The 15,022-nt window shown below is 36.6% G+C and overlaps 1 protein-coding gene across 6 annotated transcripts in view; it reads left to right on the top strand.

Moving 5' to 3' along the window:
* Positions 1-15,022, top strand: part of dpp6b (dipeptidyl-peptidase 6b) — a 159,137-nt gene that overhangs the window by 88,399 nt on the left and 55,716 nt on the right. Inside the window, exon 1 of one of the 6 annotated variants that reach the window (XM_084411386.1) lies at positions 3,713-3,948. The exons of the other annotated variants lie outside the window; for them this stretch is intronic. Coding sequence (XP_084267512.1) covers positions 3,898-3,948 — 51 coding nt within the window. The 5' untranslated portion in view covers positions 3,713-3,897. Of the gene's footprint in view, positions 1-3,712; positions 3,949-15,022 lie in introns of those variants that run through there. 6 annotated transcript variants of the gene reach the window in all.

Genomic DNA, 15,022 nt, shown 5'->3' with positions numbered 1-15,022 from the left:
CAAGCGGCATGGCAATTGGTGTTAGTTGCCATGACAACATTCATTGTAAAGTGAGATGGCGAGAAAAGAAATGAAGTATGTTTATATTCAAGGGAATTAAGGAATAATTAAGCAACCAAAATAGTATACTAATTACTACAGCAATTTAATTATAACAGATTCATTCACATTTATTTTTGTTGTATTCTTGACTGTGGGATCAAATCCCTTCTCAGTGATTTTGAATGTAGGTCTGTTTTAAGTTAAAATACAGAAATGCCCGTTACTGCACAAGAGCAGAAAAACTTTCACCTTTATCAGGAAAAAAACAGAAACCAGGATTCAAACTCAGGTTACCTTCAATTTGAGACCACTTTGACTGATTAGAAATGATAGAAAATCGCTTTATGGTGTATTTATTCTTAGTCATAAAAATGTCTTTTTAAAATATTACTTTAAAATGTTACTTTTTTTAAAAGATATTGACAATGTTGATTGCTTGAATGAATTATTTGAGAGTTAGGACAGAATGCAAGCTTTTTAGTGAATAAATACATATAATTATTGTATGGCTGTATATGCATAACACACTAGTCATTATGGACATTACAATCCAGGCTCATTGGGAAAAACTTGCCTGTGGTGACATTTCTGCAACATGCTATTATGTTGCTTTTTGCACATTTCACTACACTTTCAAAGTGAAATGTCCAGTGAGTGGTGCTAAAAGGGCATACTGTTTTATTCTCCCAAACAGATGAATGGAATCTGTTAACGTTTTATAATGATGGTTGCTGTAGCCTATATCGTGGCGGTTTCTGTAATAAAATGTCCGTTTAGTGGCTCTAAAAGATTAATGCTTGCATTTGAAAAATGTACCACCTACAGTAAACCCTACCCTATAAATCTAACCGATAGTGTTAACAAAACAACCATGAGATAAAAACACATTTGTTAAGCAACTATGCCCTTTTAGCTTACTAAGTCTTTAAACTCTTATAGTGACTAATGTTTCACAGCACTCGTACCTGAACGTGCTGCAAAAGTGCAATGCTGTACCAGGTGAGCTACTGAGCAAGTTTACTACATCAGAAAAGCCATTGTGGCGGGAAGAGCAACGACAGACACAGTGGGTGTAGCGTCAGGCCTCGGAGAGGTATTTATTAACATAAAAATAAACATAAAATTTTCACTCACGGCTTGGCAGCGCGCAAATCCCTCTCCGCTCCCCTCCTGGACACGGTCTCCCGTAGAGAGGTGCGCTCTGCATTTAAAGGCCCACTGAAGTGCCTTGAAACGCGCAGCATGTTGACGTAATTTCCGCTGAAACAGGGTGGGCGGAGCATATCGAACAGCTCCTCCCCTTTAAAAAAAATGCGAATAGCGTTTCTTTTACGTCGCAGCTCGGTAAAGCAGCAGTTTCCTCTTAATCTCGAACCGTTTCTCCTTCTAATCTCCTCCATATCGCTTTAAAATATAGCATTCTGTGCAGAATTCAAATGGGTCTGATACGTTTTCTGGTGTGCACCAACTCGCGCATATGATCCGCTCTGTGTTGTCGTGTGTCTGGACCGGAGCAGACTGTGTGCGCGCTGCGTGGTTCACGTGACACTGACGTGAAACCAGACTTCTTTCGCCCCAATGGAAAGCATATTTACACTGTCTGAATCATTCCCTATCCCCTATATAGTGTATATATATATCTCCCCTATGTGCCAACATGTGTGAACAAGTGACTGATTTTAGCCGCAGCTTCTATTTATAGTGTAGGGGGTGGGACACTTTAGATTCTAGCATTTGTTTGTACAGAAAATCTGATGAGAAGCTGACTAAAAGCCAAAAAACGTCATGTTTTGATTTCATGTGGACTTTAACAGCAGCAGTGACGACGCTCCTTTCCATTCAGGTGTGCCTCATCACTCACCGCCAGTCCTGGTTGTTACTGGTTGCGCCCCTCTCTCTCACACCCACTGCAGTCGGGAACCTGATGAAGAGGGGCGATTTAAGTGATGGGGGTTTGGATGGTATTAAGGGGGAGGCAGCCGTTATCACACCATACATATGGAGCTTGTTATGTGATGCATGCGTTGTATAGGTTTACAAAATCATGCACTATAACATACTATTGTGCAAGTACCTGTGCAAAACAAATATTTATCAATAATCTGCCCCTATAATCATAATTTGTGTGAAAAGAAATTACAGTTGTATGTGCTTTTATTGGCACTAGTGTTCATTTCACCTGGAAACTGCAGTTACGTATTATTCTACACAATGAAGAAATTTATACAGGTTGAAAACAACATAAGGGTGAGTAAAAGATGACAGAATTGTCATTTATGGGTGAACTATCATGTCAATGAATAGTATTGGAAAGACACGTATTTAGATAATAAAATATCATTTGCATTTCCCCTCATTACCATTTGTCTGACAAAACAGCAGTTTTCTATTTCTTTTCGTAAGTGCATCATTGGTTCAGTGCGGAGGTGTCAGTCAGTTTTCTGATGAACAAAGCAGTCGTGGTGTCTCTCTCCCCACTTATTTAGACCTGAACTCACTGTCACTCATTATGCTGACGATTTCAGCCTGCTCCTTTTACATTTCCATATGAATGTGATAAAATGGTGGTGGCGCAGACTTCTGTACAAAGAAAATGGGAAGGTGCGGTGTGACACGTCTAGAGGGAGATGGGAGATGTGCTAAATTAGGGCTCAGTGCTGGTGAAAGAGACTGTTGAATGCATGTGTTGCGTCTGGGGCGCTGTGGACCCGACACAAGCTCTGACCACACTGAACAACTGATATTAAAGCAATGATCAGATTCTCATGTTCTGCTGCAAAGCAGATTGGTTAAAAGGATAGTTCACCCAGAAATGAAAATTGTCATCATACAGTATATTCACCCTGACATCATTCCAAACCTGTATGAGGAACATAAAATAAGATATTTAGTTATCTTCTTCCTATTTTTTCCCACCTGTTTTCACTCTAAAAGTAGGCTACTCGTGTTACTACTTGTGACCGTACACAATGTAGCTGTTGAATCTACCAAATAAAAAAGCTACATGACACTAACCGTTATTTATTTATTGTAAGAAAAGAAAAAAATGTGTTTGTTTGCTACTGGATTATTTGATTAAAAGTTAAAAAAAAATCTAATAATTCAAATGAAATCTTGGTGAGAGCCCTGTTAACTTATTGAGCCTCTAATGTGCACAGGTGCTCCTTGAACACTTCCATCTGTACCTTCATATTTGAGCGTTAAAGTGCCCCAAATTGCATTTATTGTGAACTTCTATTGTATTTTAAATGTATAATTATATATTTTTTAAAATAGACCCCAGCCCCTAGCCTACTACTGTAAGTAGTTAAAAAACGAATCACGTTTAATATAAATTTTAAATATAATAAGCCTACATTTTCATTAAATTGCAAAGGTGTCATTCAGTTTGCATTCAAGTAAATTGTTTCCATAGTCTTTTAAAAAGTATTCTAAAGTGTACTTGTCACAAGGGCTGTGATAAAAGACTGCGATTAAACTAATATGAATGATTTATTCATTTATTTCATATGCTTCAAAAGTTGTTAGTTTAATGTTTTATCCACTACATTAAGACACATACGATGGAGACATGAAAACCACTGCATGACAAGAACCTCAAGCTGTAGTTCTGCAGCTGCGCAACGCCTCGCGCTACTTGACTGTTTGCTGTTCAGCGCGCGCTCAGCTCGAGACATATGCAGCGAGTCTAAATTAAGTGCGTTTAGTCGCTCTCTCTCTCTCTCTCTCTCTCTCTCTCTCTCTCTCTCTCTCTCTCTCTCTCTCTCTCCAACACGGAATGGGTTTCAGTGAGAGTAACGCTTTTTATTCCCTCTGAAGAGCGCCTACATCAGTGTTTATAGTCGCGTCTTCAGCATGACTTCGTCGGAATCCAGCGCGCCGGGAAAAGCGTATCAACAAGATCAGGTAGTGACATTAAAGTCAGTGAGCTTCTCTCTGGTGGTTCATGTGTATGGAAGAGTAGAGGGTAGAGATCTTGCTTTTGCATTCTGTTAGTTCTGTGCACGTTTTAAATGGCACGTTAACTGAGCATTGATTAGATTTTATATTGCATCCCATTATTTTAGTTGTTGTCGTGCCATTTAAAACAAAAGACTATAGTTCGTTATAGTAGTTAGGTAGTTATTTTGGAGCAATGGCTGTTTTTAATGTATTTTAAATTAAATGAAGACTTGGTGAGCATAAGAGACTTCTTTCAAAAAAAAAAAAAAAAAAAAATTCATTTATTATCATTATTACAAACTTTTGACCGGTAGTGTAGGTCTATATTTTAAGTATATGGGTACAGGCTGTTGTTTGTAGAAATAATGATTAGAAATGGCAAAAAAAAAAAAAAAGAGTCTCTATCAATGATCTTCGTGCATTCAGCTTTCTATAAAATATCCTGCTGAATATGTTAAAAATTTGCAGTGCAGGTTACATTTTACTTACTGTATAATTTAATTACTTGATTTCCTGAACTTTGAAGACACACCCCTTCTGTGAGCAGTGCTCTGTTCTTCTGTACTTTTCTGCATTTCACTTCAGCTCTAGCTAGAGTTTATGCTTGAAACTTGGCATTGGGTCCCGCAAGTATTGTTGGCTCTTACGATGATGTTCCTCATTTGTAAATCACTTTGAATAAATTTTTTTTACTTCAAAAGTTTATAAAAAACGCCTTTTCCACTAACACATGAAAAAAGGGCACTAAAACACTAAAGTGCATGTGATAGCCGTTAATTAAACAACATAACATTTCAAATAAAATGCCAAGAAATACAAAGAAGCTTTGCTATTTATAATACAATCAAATAATATGTGATCTGTCACACAGGGATTTCTGGGACCTTTTACTGCTTTTCAAGAAGGGGAATATTCTTTACTAACAAAAAAATGATAACACGAGAACAATATTTTACTGTATTGTCTTGTTGAAAATAATAAAGATTTGCACAATTAACTATATGGTAATTCATACTTTTTATTTGCCAAAAAACAGCAACAATTTAATAGTATTTCACAGTACAATTACATGTATTGACCATTAAATCATAAATTTGATTAAAATCTGATTTTAACCTGATATAATTCCAGGTTGTATATTGATATGATATGAATCATTTCATTGATCATCCGAGTTGATTTATACAATAGACAATAAAGATAAAGAGATACATTTCAGTGTTTTCTTGTCATATCATATCATATCATTTATGTCACTTCACTGCCTGAATATTTTATAGATAATCTCATATTTTTCCATTACGTTAGATAAATGGACACCTCAGGTGGCAGTCGAAAACCACACACAACAGATGGCCAGCGCAAACGCAACTCTTTATTCCACTTCTTTGTCCCCGAGCTCAGTTATTGTGCCACCAGAAGCAAAGCATGGAAACCTGCAGTTCTCATCATTCAAATCAATTAAGCCAAACTACTGCATCTGTTGTGCTTTGATTACTTTCATGCTATTCATTAATAACTCATTCATCTGACCTTGTTACATTGTTCTCCAAACTTAACCTGCTGCCATGCACGTGTTACTCAACTTTAACTGAAGTCTTGTGCGATTTTTAGAATATTATACATGTTTTTTAAAGCTGCACTGTGTAATTTTTGAAGTTGATTCTTAGCAAAAAACACTTTGTTCTTTCAAAAATATATATGCTCATGTGTAATTACTTGTACCAACTAATCAAGTATTCTCGTAAGCGTAGAATCTGCCATTTAGAATACATACGAGCGAGTCGCTCGAATGGCGGCAGCCATGTTGCGCCTCCATCTTGAAAATACATTAGCCAAAGAGGGACATACCTGGAAATTCAAGCTTCGCCTTTCGCGTTTTTACACTCAGTGGCACCGTGACGAATGCGAGGGGGAGATTACTCGCGACTGCCGGCAGATTTGAAATAATACGGCCGCCGTAGGAGTTAAAACGCCATCGGAATGGGAGGGGCTAGAAAGTAATATTCAGTTGGTAGTCACAAACAATTTCACCGCCAGACGGGAGAAAATCCTACACAGTGTAGCTTTAAGAAATGAAGATATTTAGAGCGAATTCTTATTCACCCTCTCAAGCTGCTTTTTGCATTTCAGCCCTAAGTAGGGCTTTCTGATGACAATGATTAGGGTTTAAGCAGTGGAAGAATTGCCTGCCTTAGAATAGCTTTTGATTCCGCTCAAAGGAGGGGCTATATTTGGAGTGGTGGCTGTGATAAAGTGGGTCTGATAGACGGGATTAATTGGGAATTGCGTTTGATGTTCGGAGCCCAGATGAAAAAGAACATCCCCCATGAAGTACAATTATGAGCAATCAGTTCAGGCTCAGCACTGACAGACGGGAGTGTGTTTTCACCTGCCCTTCAAAGAGTGCCTCTGTTAGAGCAATAACAGCCACGTGTTGAGAACAGCTTTGGCAGGTCTTTGGATGGCGATTATCACTTTAATAACGGTCTTTATACGATGATGAAGTTCCAATCGAAGAACTTTGTTCTGTGATCATTAAAGAGATTTGATAGAGGCACAATCGTGCTTAATATTCTGCTATTCATGCGGGCGTTTTTTACTTTATTGGAGGATCTAATTTAAAGTTGTCTTCTTTATAACTTGTGCTTTTATTTGCGGTCTGAAAAGTCGCTTAGATAAGAGCACTTTTAAACGCCAAGTTGTGGGTTTATGTTAAACCTTGAGGATTTTAAATCTAGAGGATTGTGTGAGAATTGTGAGATGGCTGTACTCTGTATTTCTTTCTTTCTTTTATCATCATAGTATATTTCTAGAGGTGATGGATTTTAATATCTGTCTGAGATGTCAGTGTGACTCTATTACATGTCTGTACTCTCTGTCTCTTTCTTTATTGTGTCATGGTGAATCTTATTCCTGGGCACATTTAACACCAAAATCAATGATGACCTTTAAATTGTTTGGTAGCGTGATATTTATCTGCATGACGATCAAAACATATTTCCCCTGCATCATTTTTATAATTTTTTTCCAAATGAATTCAAAAATCATACATTTTTTACTATATTGTATTGTAAAATAGAATACTGTGATATAAAATGGTTTAAAAAATGAAATCAAGATTACTTAAAGACAACTAACACTACTATGATGTATACATTATTTATATAATTGGGATTTTGGGCTTTAGGGGAGAGCGGGGCACAAAGTAACACTTTTTGACTTTCTCAGTTTGTGTAAATCTACTTATGGTTCAGAGTATTTATTTTTTCCCACATTAATTTCCCACATCTCATAGTAAAATTATGTGGTTTTGTTTTATTAATACAGTATATACTTTTTTCTTGATATACCCCGAAAGAATGGAAGTGAAATGTGACAACATGCCCCATAGGTGGGGCACATTGTAACATGACCATAAAACAGCTTAAAATGTTATCTGATCTAATAAAAAAAAAAAAAAGACAAACTAAAATATTTTCTAAATAAAATACAATTATTCACTTTTTCATATAAAATAATGGCATTTTTTAATAATTAAATATAAACTCATTTTTGAGTTTTAACTACGAACACAGGAAAACACAGCTATACAACATAGTTCAAAACAAATAAATAATTAGTCATTTCTGAACATTGACTCTCAGTCTTTATTCACCTTTTTCTCATGTTTTCTCAATAGAATTAATAAAAGTATAGAATGTAATAGCATATTTCTAATAGGGGCACATTGTAACGCAGTGTGACAACATGCCCCGCCTGCACAACTGGGATTTAAACCCGGCTAGTGTCTTCTGCTAGTTAGCGAATCATTAAATAACTATCTCAACTGTTAAATAACATATTGGAGATTCAAATAATATCAGATTTGTCTAATTTTAAATAAACACAAAAAATAGAGATGAAAAATTACCTTAAGTAAGAAATGTACTTTTGCTATGGTTTAATAAATGTCTATGGATATCTTCAAAAACATATTTTCTCTATATAGTGTTGATATGGCAACTAGTAAATACACCAAGTTTTGTCATGCTAGCATGTGTGGAAGTATTTAAAAACAAGTGTGTTACAACTAGCCCCGTGTTACAGTAAATGAAAAGAGCGTTTTCTCAGCATTTCTCGGCATGAAAAAAATGTGCTTAATTTTCATGGAAATATTGTCACAATATGCAGAACTCTTAATGATCTTAAAAATTCTTAAGTTCCTTTCTTTTTCTCATTTCTTTCTTTTAAATTGGGTGGTGAGATACTGTATTACTAGAGAGTTATCATGCTTTTCACTTTAGAATACTGATCCAAATAATGAGTAATTCCTTCTGAAGGAAGTAGTTACACTTGAGTCATTACTAGTAGGTGACCATGATGATTATTCACATTAATTATGAACCTGTATAGTAGTTCTTACTAATATGGGAGGTATGACAAAATAGTAGTTAATAATTAGCTAATAGTGAACTACCTCATTTAACTGAGCGCTATTACTTACTAATTCGTTAATCAGAGTTTCTTGTTAGTTAATAGTAGTTAGTAAAATTGTAATATTGCGTTACTCATTTGTTCCTGTGTTTCAAGTGTTACCCTTGAAAAAAAGTCATTTGATTACGTAACTCTCATTACTTGTAATGCGATACCCCCGATATTCGCACACCTTTCCATATCTTCTCACTGCTATTTCAGCTTAATAATAACTTTTTTAACATGCTTTTTACATTTCGGAAATGTAAGTAGAAGGCCTGTGAGCTGAAACATATATATATTTTTTTTAATTTAACATTTATTTAACCAGGTAGGTCAGTTGAGAACAAGTTCTCATTTACAACTGCGACCTGGCCAAGACAAAGCAAAACAGTGCGACAAAAACACCAACACATGGGAAATAAACAAACGTACAGTCAATAACACAATACAAAATTCTATGTAGCCTACAGAGTGCAAATGTAGTGCAAAATGCAGTAAGATTAGGAAGATAGGACAATAAATAGGCCATAGTGGCGAAATAAATTACAGATTAGCATTAACACTGGAATGATGGAATATGCAAATGATGATGTGCAAATAGAGATACTGGAGTGCAAAATGAGCGGAAGTACAAAAATAAATAAGGGGATGAAATAGTAGGGTGAGTATTTACAGAAGGGCTATATACAGGTGCAGTGATCGATAAGCAGCTTTGACAGCTGATGCTTAAAGTTAGTGAGGGAGATAGGAACCTCTAGCTTCAAGGATTTTTGCAATTCGTTCCAGTCATTGGCAGCAGAGAACTGGAGGGAATGAAATATACCTGCTGGAGATGTGTTATTCCTCTGTAAATATTGTAAAATAAAGCAACTAAAAAGGTTTTACATTTTGAGTGCAGATCGTAGCTGTATTTTGAAGTATTGTTTTCATCCACCAAATGAAAATCGTGTGTGATTGTTTGAGACTGTTAGTAAGTACACCTCTGCTCAACAGGATTTGAGGTGTCATTTATGTTCACGTGTACAAACCGTGTGAGTTTGTGCATATCCCTAACTCTAGCTCACAGTCGCCTTAGCAAACAGCACTATTCTCAACCATCTCAATTTGAGGTATTTTTCTACCTCCCTCCATCATCTATGAGACCTTCACTAGATGCTGTTTCTGCTGCCACAGGATGTAAATCTTGTTTTTAGACATTTGGTCAGTTCCTTTCTGCAATGTAGCAGATTGCTTCATGATTCATATTACTCCACATCATAAATGTGCTCATTCTGCAGCACTTCTGCAACAGTGCTGTTATTTGTTTCTTTTTGTAGTGAGAAATATGACATAAAAGTTCATATTAATCATATTTTTTTATGTTCTTATGCTCACCGAGGCTGCATTTATTTGACCAAAAATACAGTAAAAACTGTAATATTGAGAAATAATATTCTAATTTGAAATAACAGTTTTGTATTTTAATATATTTACAAATTTTGTTTATTCTTGTGATGGTAAATCTGAATTTTCAGCATCATTACTCCACTTTTCGGTGTCACATGATCCTTCCGAAATCATTTTGATATGCTGATTTGATGCGCAGGAAACTTTTCTTATTATTATCAATGTTGAAAACAGCTGAGCTGCTTATTATTTTTGTGGAAATTGTGAAACATTTTATTTCAGGATTCTTTAATTAAATAGGAAGTTCAAAAGAACAGCATTTATTTGAATCTTAAGAAACATGATTAATGTCTTTATTGAAACTTTTGATTAATTTAATGCACCCTCTAAAAACAACAACTGAACCTTAACTTTTGAATGGTATGTTTATATTAATATACATATTTTTTTTTGCAGACCTGTCATCTTGATCGAGATGATTATAATGGGTCTATTAAATATGGTCTATTTTATGCATAATTTATCTGTTGGTGTTGATGTGCCAATCAACTATCCTGTCTATTTCACAGATGTAAAGTGTCCTTCACACACAGATGGCACTTAAGTGCTTTCCTCGACAAATGCTGTTGCTGTCAGATTTGACACGACGGAAGATAAAAGGTGATCATGTTATTGCAGGCTAAATATATGGTGTTGTCAGAAGAGAGCGTCGGAGATATTGTTTCAGATGCCTCGTGCATCTTCGCGCGCTGATGTTTTTATAATAAAATGGAGTGCTTTCTGTCAGAACGGAGAAACGTAAGATTATTAACAGTGAAAGCATTTATAAATTGGTGGGAAAGCGATATCCCATTATGACATAACAATATGTCACTTGATGACCTCGGGGAAATGAAGTGAAACGTGCCTGGTGGGTGTTGAGACAAAGATTGGCCTATGATTTCTGCATTCGTATGAATCAATCCATACTCTGTGATAAAGTGGAAGCTCTATGTATGAGAAAACTGTGCTGCTTTACGTGTGAGTGCTGTAACAATAGCTTTCATTCGTCCTCATCAATCATTTCATGTTTTCTCTTTTGTTGTTTCCTAGTTTGCCCATTAGGTGTATTTATATTACTTAAAATGATTGTAGGATCATGTTAGCTTTTTTCTGCAGTGCATTACACTGAAATATCATCAGCACCTCCCACCAGCTGAAAAATATTGATCATTTATTTGTTTACTTTCCTTCGTGAAAAGGGTACGTCAAGTGATTTACAATCACGTGCACAGCGATGTTATAAAAAAAACCCATTATGAATTATGAAAGAACTCAACGTGGGAGCTTAAATATCTTGGTGCTATCTTTTTATCCTTCAAAAAACAAGTAAATATTCCTGTGGACAGATAAATATAAATCTGGTGGCAGAACAACAGAATTATTGTTGTACATGTAATAAAAGCTAATAATTTTTTATTATTATTATTAATTCAGTAATTCATCATCAGCTATTTTTTAACTTAAAGCTACAATATGCAAGAATTTTTTGCCGCTAGAGGGCGCTACATTCCAAACAACAACAACGGCGTAGCTTGATGACGATGTGAAGGAGCGTGGAATGATGGGAACTGTCGTTTTAAACTCCACCGTGGATGTAAATCAGTCAGACGGGAATCGAAAAATCATGTTCATGGATGAGGTTAAAGCGGGGCTCAGTAGTTTCGGGATTTCTTCGCTGTATTCTCGCTTTTTGCTCGCAGGTTTCTCTCTAGAGCTCCCCCCCACAGCTTCGGAATAGATATTTGACAACACTGTTGTAAAAACTCGTTGGTGATTCTCAAACACCAGAGGCTAGCAGATCAACGACATCAAAGCAGATGGGACATTCTTTAAAACGTCTTCTTCATTCGGGTTCGAACAGCGTGAGGGAGCGCAATAATGACAGCATTTTAGCAGATTTCTTTTGGCCGTAAAGCAATTGTTTACATTGCGAGACCTGATATCACGCGATACTTCCTGACGCGGCGGCCGGCGACCCGCCGGCTCAAAGTTGCAAGTGCGTATTTTCCGCTCACGGGCACCAGGGGGGTGCGAAACGACCACCATTCAACCCGAAATAAGTAATATAACCATTCCAATGACTCCGAAGCTGTTCAGTTAAGGTAAAAAAGTTACTTAGTTCACCTTTAAGTTCTTTTTTTATAATGACATGCTTTTTGTGGCGAGGGGGGCGTGGTTCAGCGCGGTCTGTAATGGGAGAGAGAAGAGACGAGCAAGTAGGTCAAGTGCAAATGACGAACACCTGTGTCTTATTGCTGTGATCCGCGTGGAGAGACCGCTTATAAGCCGCGTTGGAACGAGAGAGAGACTGAAGAGAAAATTGGACGCAGAGAAAGAAAACCGGTGGACCCGAGCTCTCATTTTTGAACTGTTTTGTGCCGTCGCGGTTGCCACGGTGAATGCGCGTTGTGCACGACTTTTGTTTGTTTTGCTTTATTTTAATAAAGTACGAGTCCCAGTCACGCCGACCCCTGTCTTCTTCCTTCCTGACTCTTGAACCTCATCACACTTTTATTTCATTAAAATGAATTAACCGCAAGAAAAGTAAGGTTTAATACTAAATTGGTTATCATAGATGTTACTGTATGTCGAATTCATTGTTGTGATAACGCGGCGCAGTTTTACGTGTTCTAAACAATTGTTGTAAAAGTACATTCGAACATACCCACATCATTTGCCAAAATACTGATTAATCTTTATGTATAACACATGCTATATTTATTTACAAGGCCATAAACACCAGACGTGATAAACAATGTCAATAAACTAAACACAAATCTAAAGCAATAATACTTCCCTTACATAAACATAACTATTACCGAATGCTACATTTGGAAAATATAAAATTAAGCATGCTTTGTCGACAGAACCAGCTGCAATCGGTAAAGAATAATTGTGTTCCATAACGACTGCAAGAAACAAGCTAACGTTTGTTGCTTGATAGACGCTACAACTACAACTTCCGCATTTGTCCAGGACTCCACGCAGTACGAGCGGAAACCGAGGGTAACGCGGATATGACGCAATTGACTGGCGACTCCCAGCTCCCCCCTGCTCTAACGCCCCGTTTCCTTGGTTAAAAAATAGTTGGAAACATTTGGGATATTGTAAGTAATCAACTTAACAAAATATATAACACTGGCCTTGAGATTATGGGATATTTTAATGCAAAATTCTTGCATATTGTACCTTTAATATCATTCATTCCACTTATTTTGTATTTAAGGGATAATAGTTCTTCCAAAAAAAAGCCAATGCTTGTCAAGCAGGTGATTTGGTTTCTGTTCCAGTGCTCGAGTTCATCAACTCACGATTCAGTGATTCATTGGGAGTGATTCTCATTAAAGGGAAAATTATCTGTTAATAATGTCTGTAATTTCGCTCTATTCCTTTTACATTTTTTTTTACATTTATGCATTTGGCAGACGCTTTTATCCAAAGCGACTTACATTGCATTTCAAGGTACACATTTACATTCTTATCAGTTCTTGCTTTCCCTGGGAATCGAACCCATGACCTTAGCGTTGCAAGCACCAACGCTCTACTGTTTGAGCTACAGGAAAGTTCCTCTGAAAAGTCACCATATGGCTTCAGAAGACTTGGAAAATAGTGCATGGGTCATACTACTTTTAGAGACTACTTTTATGATTTATCTTTTGTTTCGTTCTGTTTTACGTTGTGTCTTGTTCTGTTCTGTTTGGACATATACGGTCTACACTGTCTGTATATATAAAAAATAGCTTCATGAAAATCCTTTAAAATTCTCCTTTTATGGTCCATGAAAAAATAATACCATATGGCTGTAAGAAAGACATGATGAGGGTGAGTAAATTATGAGAGGATTTTTATTACTGTCCATATAAAGTTTAATACTTGAGTTTGTTTTTGAGCATCTTAGCATGTCGGCCTCAATATGATGAAGAGATCTCCGTAGAAATGACCGGTTACAATGTGAAAAGCTTCTCAATGGTTACTCATGGTTAGGAATGTGTTGTGGTTTGTTCACTGGTCATTTAAGATGTTGGAGAATCTCAGGGAATCAGACAATGAATAGGCCTACTGCTTACTCAGTTGCAGCAAAACTGTTTTAATTTAGGTTGTAGGGTACAAGAAACAAATCTAGAACATCTCTCATGGTTACTATAATGATACAAACAAATTCTAGGTGAGCTAACAGATAAATGATGGATGACAGAAAGCTTATATTGCTGCAAGCACTGGTGTTTGTCTTCTGCCTAAAATAAAACATTCAGCTGCTGCAAAGGTCATCCCAAAATCAATAACATTTCAATTACAAGCAAACAAGTCTGTGGCATATTATGCCCTGCAGTAGATTTCTTGCGAGATCTCATTTTGATGTTTTCTCGAAGGTCTATATATCAAAATATCAAACCAAGCGTCATTTATTTTAAAGACAAGAACATTTTTCAAGAAAACCATTTATTAATGATAACACAATAGATAAACTGTTCAAAATGAATACCACATGGATTTGAATGTGTTGTGAAATGTTAGAGGATCTCGTTCATAGTTAATGTGATGAACTTTGGAGCCCCAATCACATCTGATCTGTAGAAAAATAGCAAATGGAATTTGCATGCTAAGCCACTCCCCTGTACACACAGGTAAATAAGATGGCGACACGCCATCTTAATGAATGAGAACATAAAACTCATTCAGTTTTATGCTGAGGTGCCGAGATTCTTTTCATTCAGTGGGGTGGTTCAGGGTTGTGGCAGGAATGACATAACGTCTTGTTCCCTCCGTTCCCTTTACATCAGTTACGAAGACGTTCCCTATCTGTCAATCATGTTCACCGTTAAGTTCGAAGACTGACAAATGGAGTCTCTATAGAAAAGAGTCACAACCAGTAATTTAAAGGTGACATGTTATGCCCCTTTTCACAAGATGTAATATAAATCTATGGTGTCCCCAGAATGTGTCTCAAACATTCAGCAGCTCAAAAGCCCAGATCATTTATTATAGTGTGTGTGTCCCTTTAAATGCAAATGAGCTGCTGATCCGCCTCCGTTCAGAACACGAGCTTCGGAGATTCTGGCAATAACAAAACAAGCCAATAATCTCACTCATCCAAAATCTCAGAAATAACCAGTAGAGGAGTGCAGCCTTACAGAGAGACTCAGGAAGAGGT

The sequence above is a fragment of the Rutilus rutilus genome (genome assembly GCF_951802725.1).
Source record: "Rutilus rutilus genome assembly, chromosome: 6".
In the NCBI taxonomy this organism is placed as follows: domain Eukaryota; kingdom Metazoa; phylum Chordata; class Actinopteri; order Cypriniformes; family Leuciscidae; genus Rutilus; species Rutilus rutilus.
Note: the sequence above shows the minus strand (reverse complement) of the source record. Positions and strands in the feature narration are given on the sequence as shown.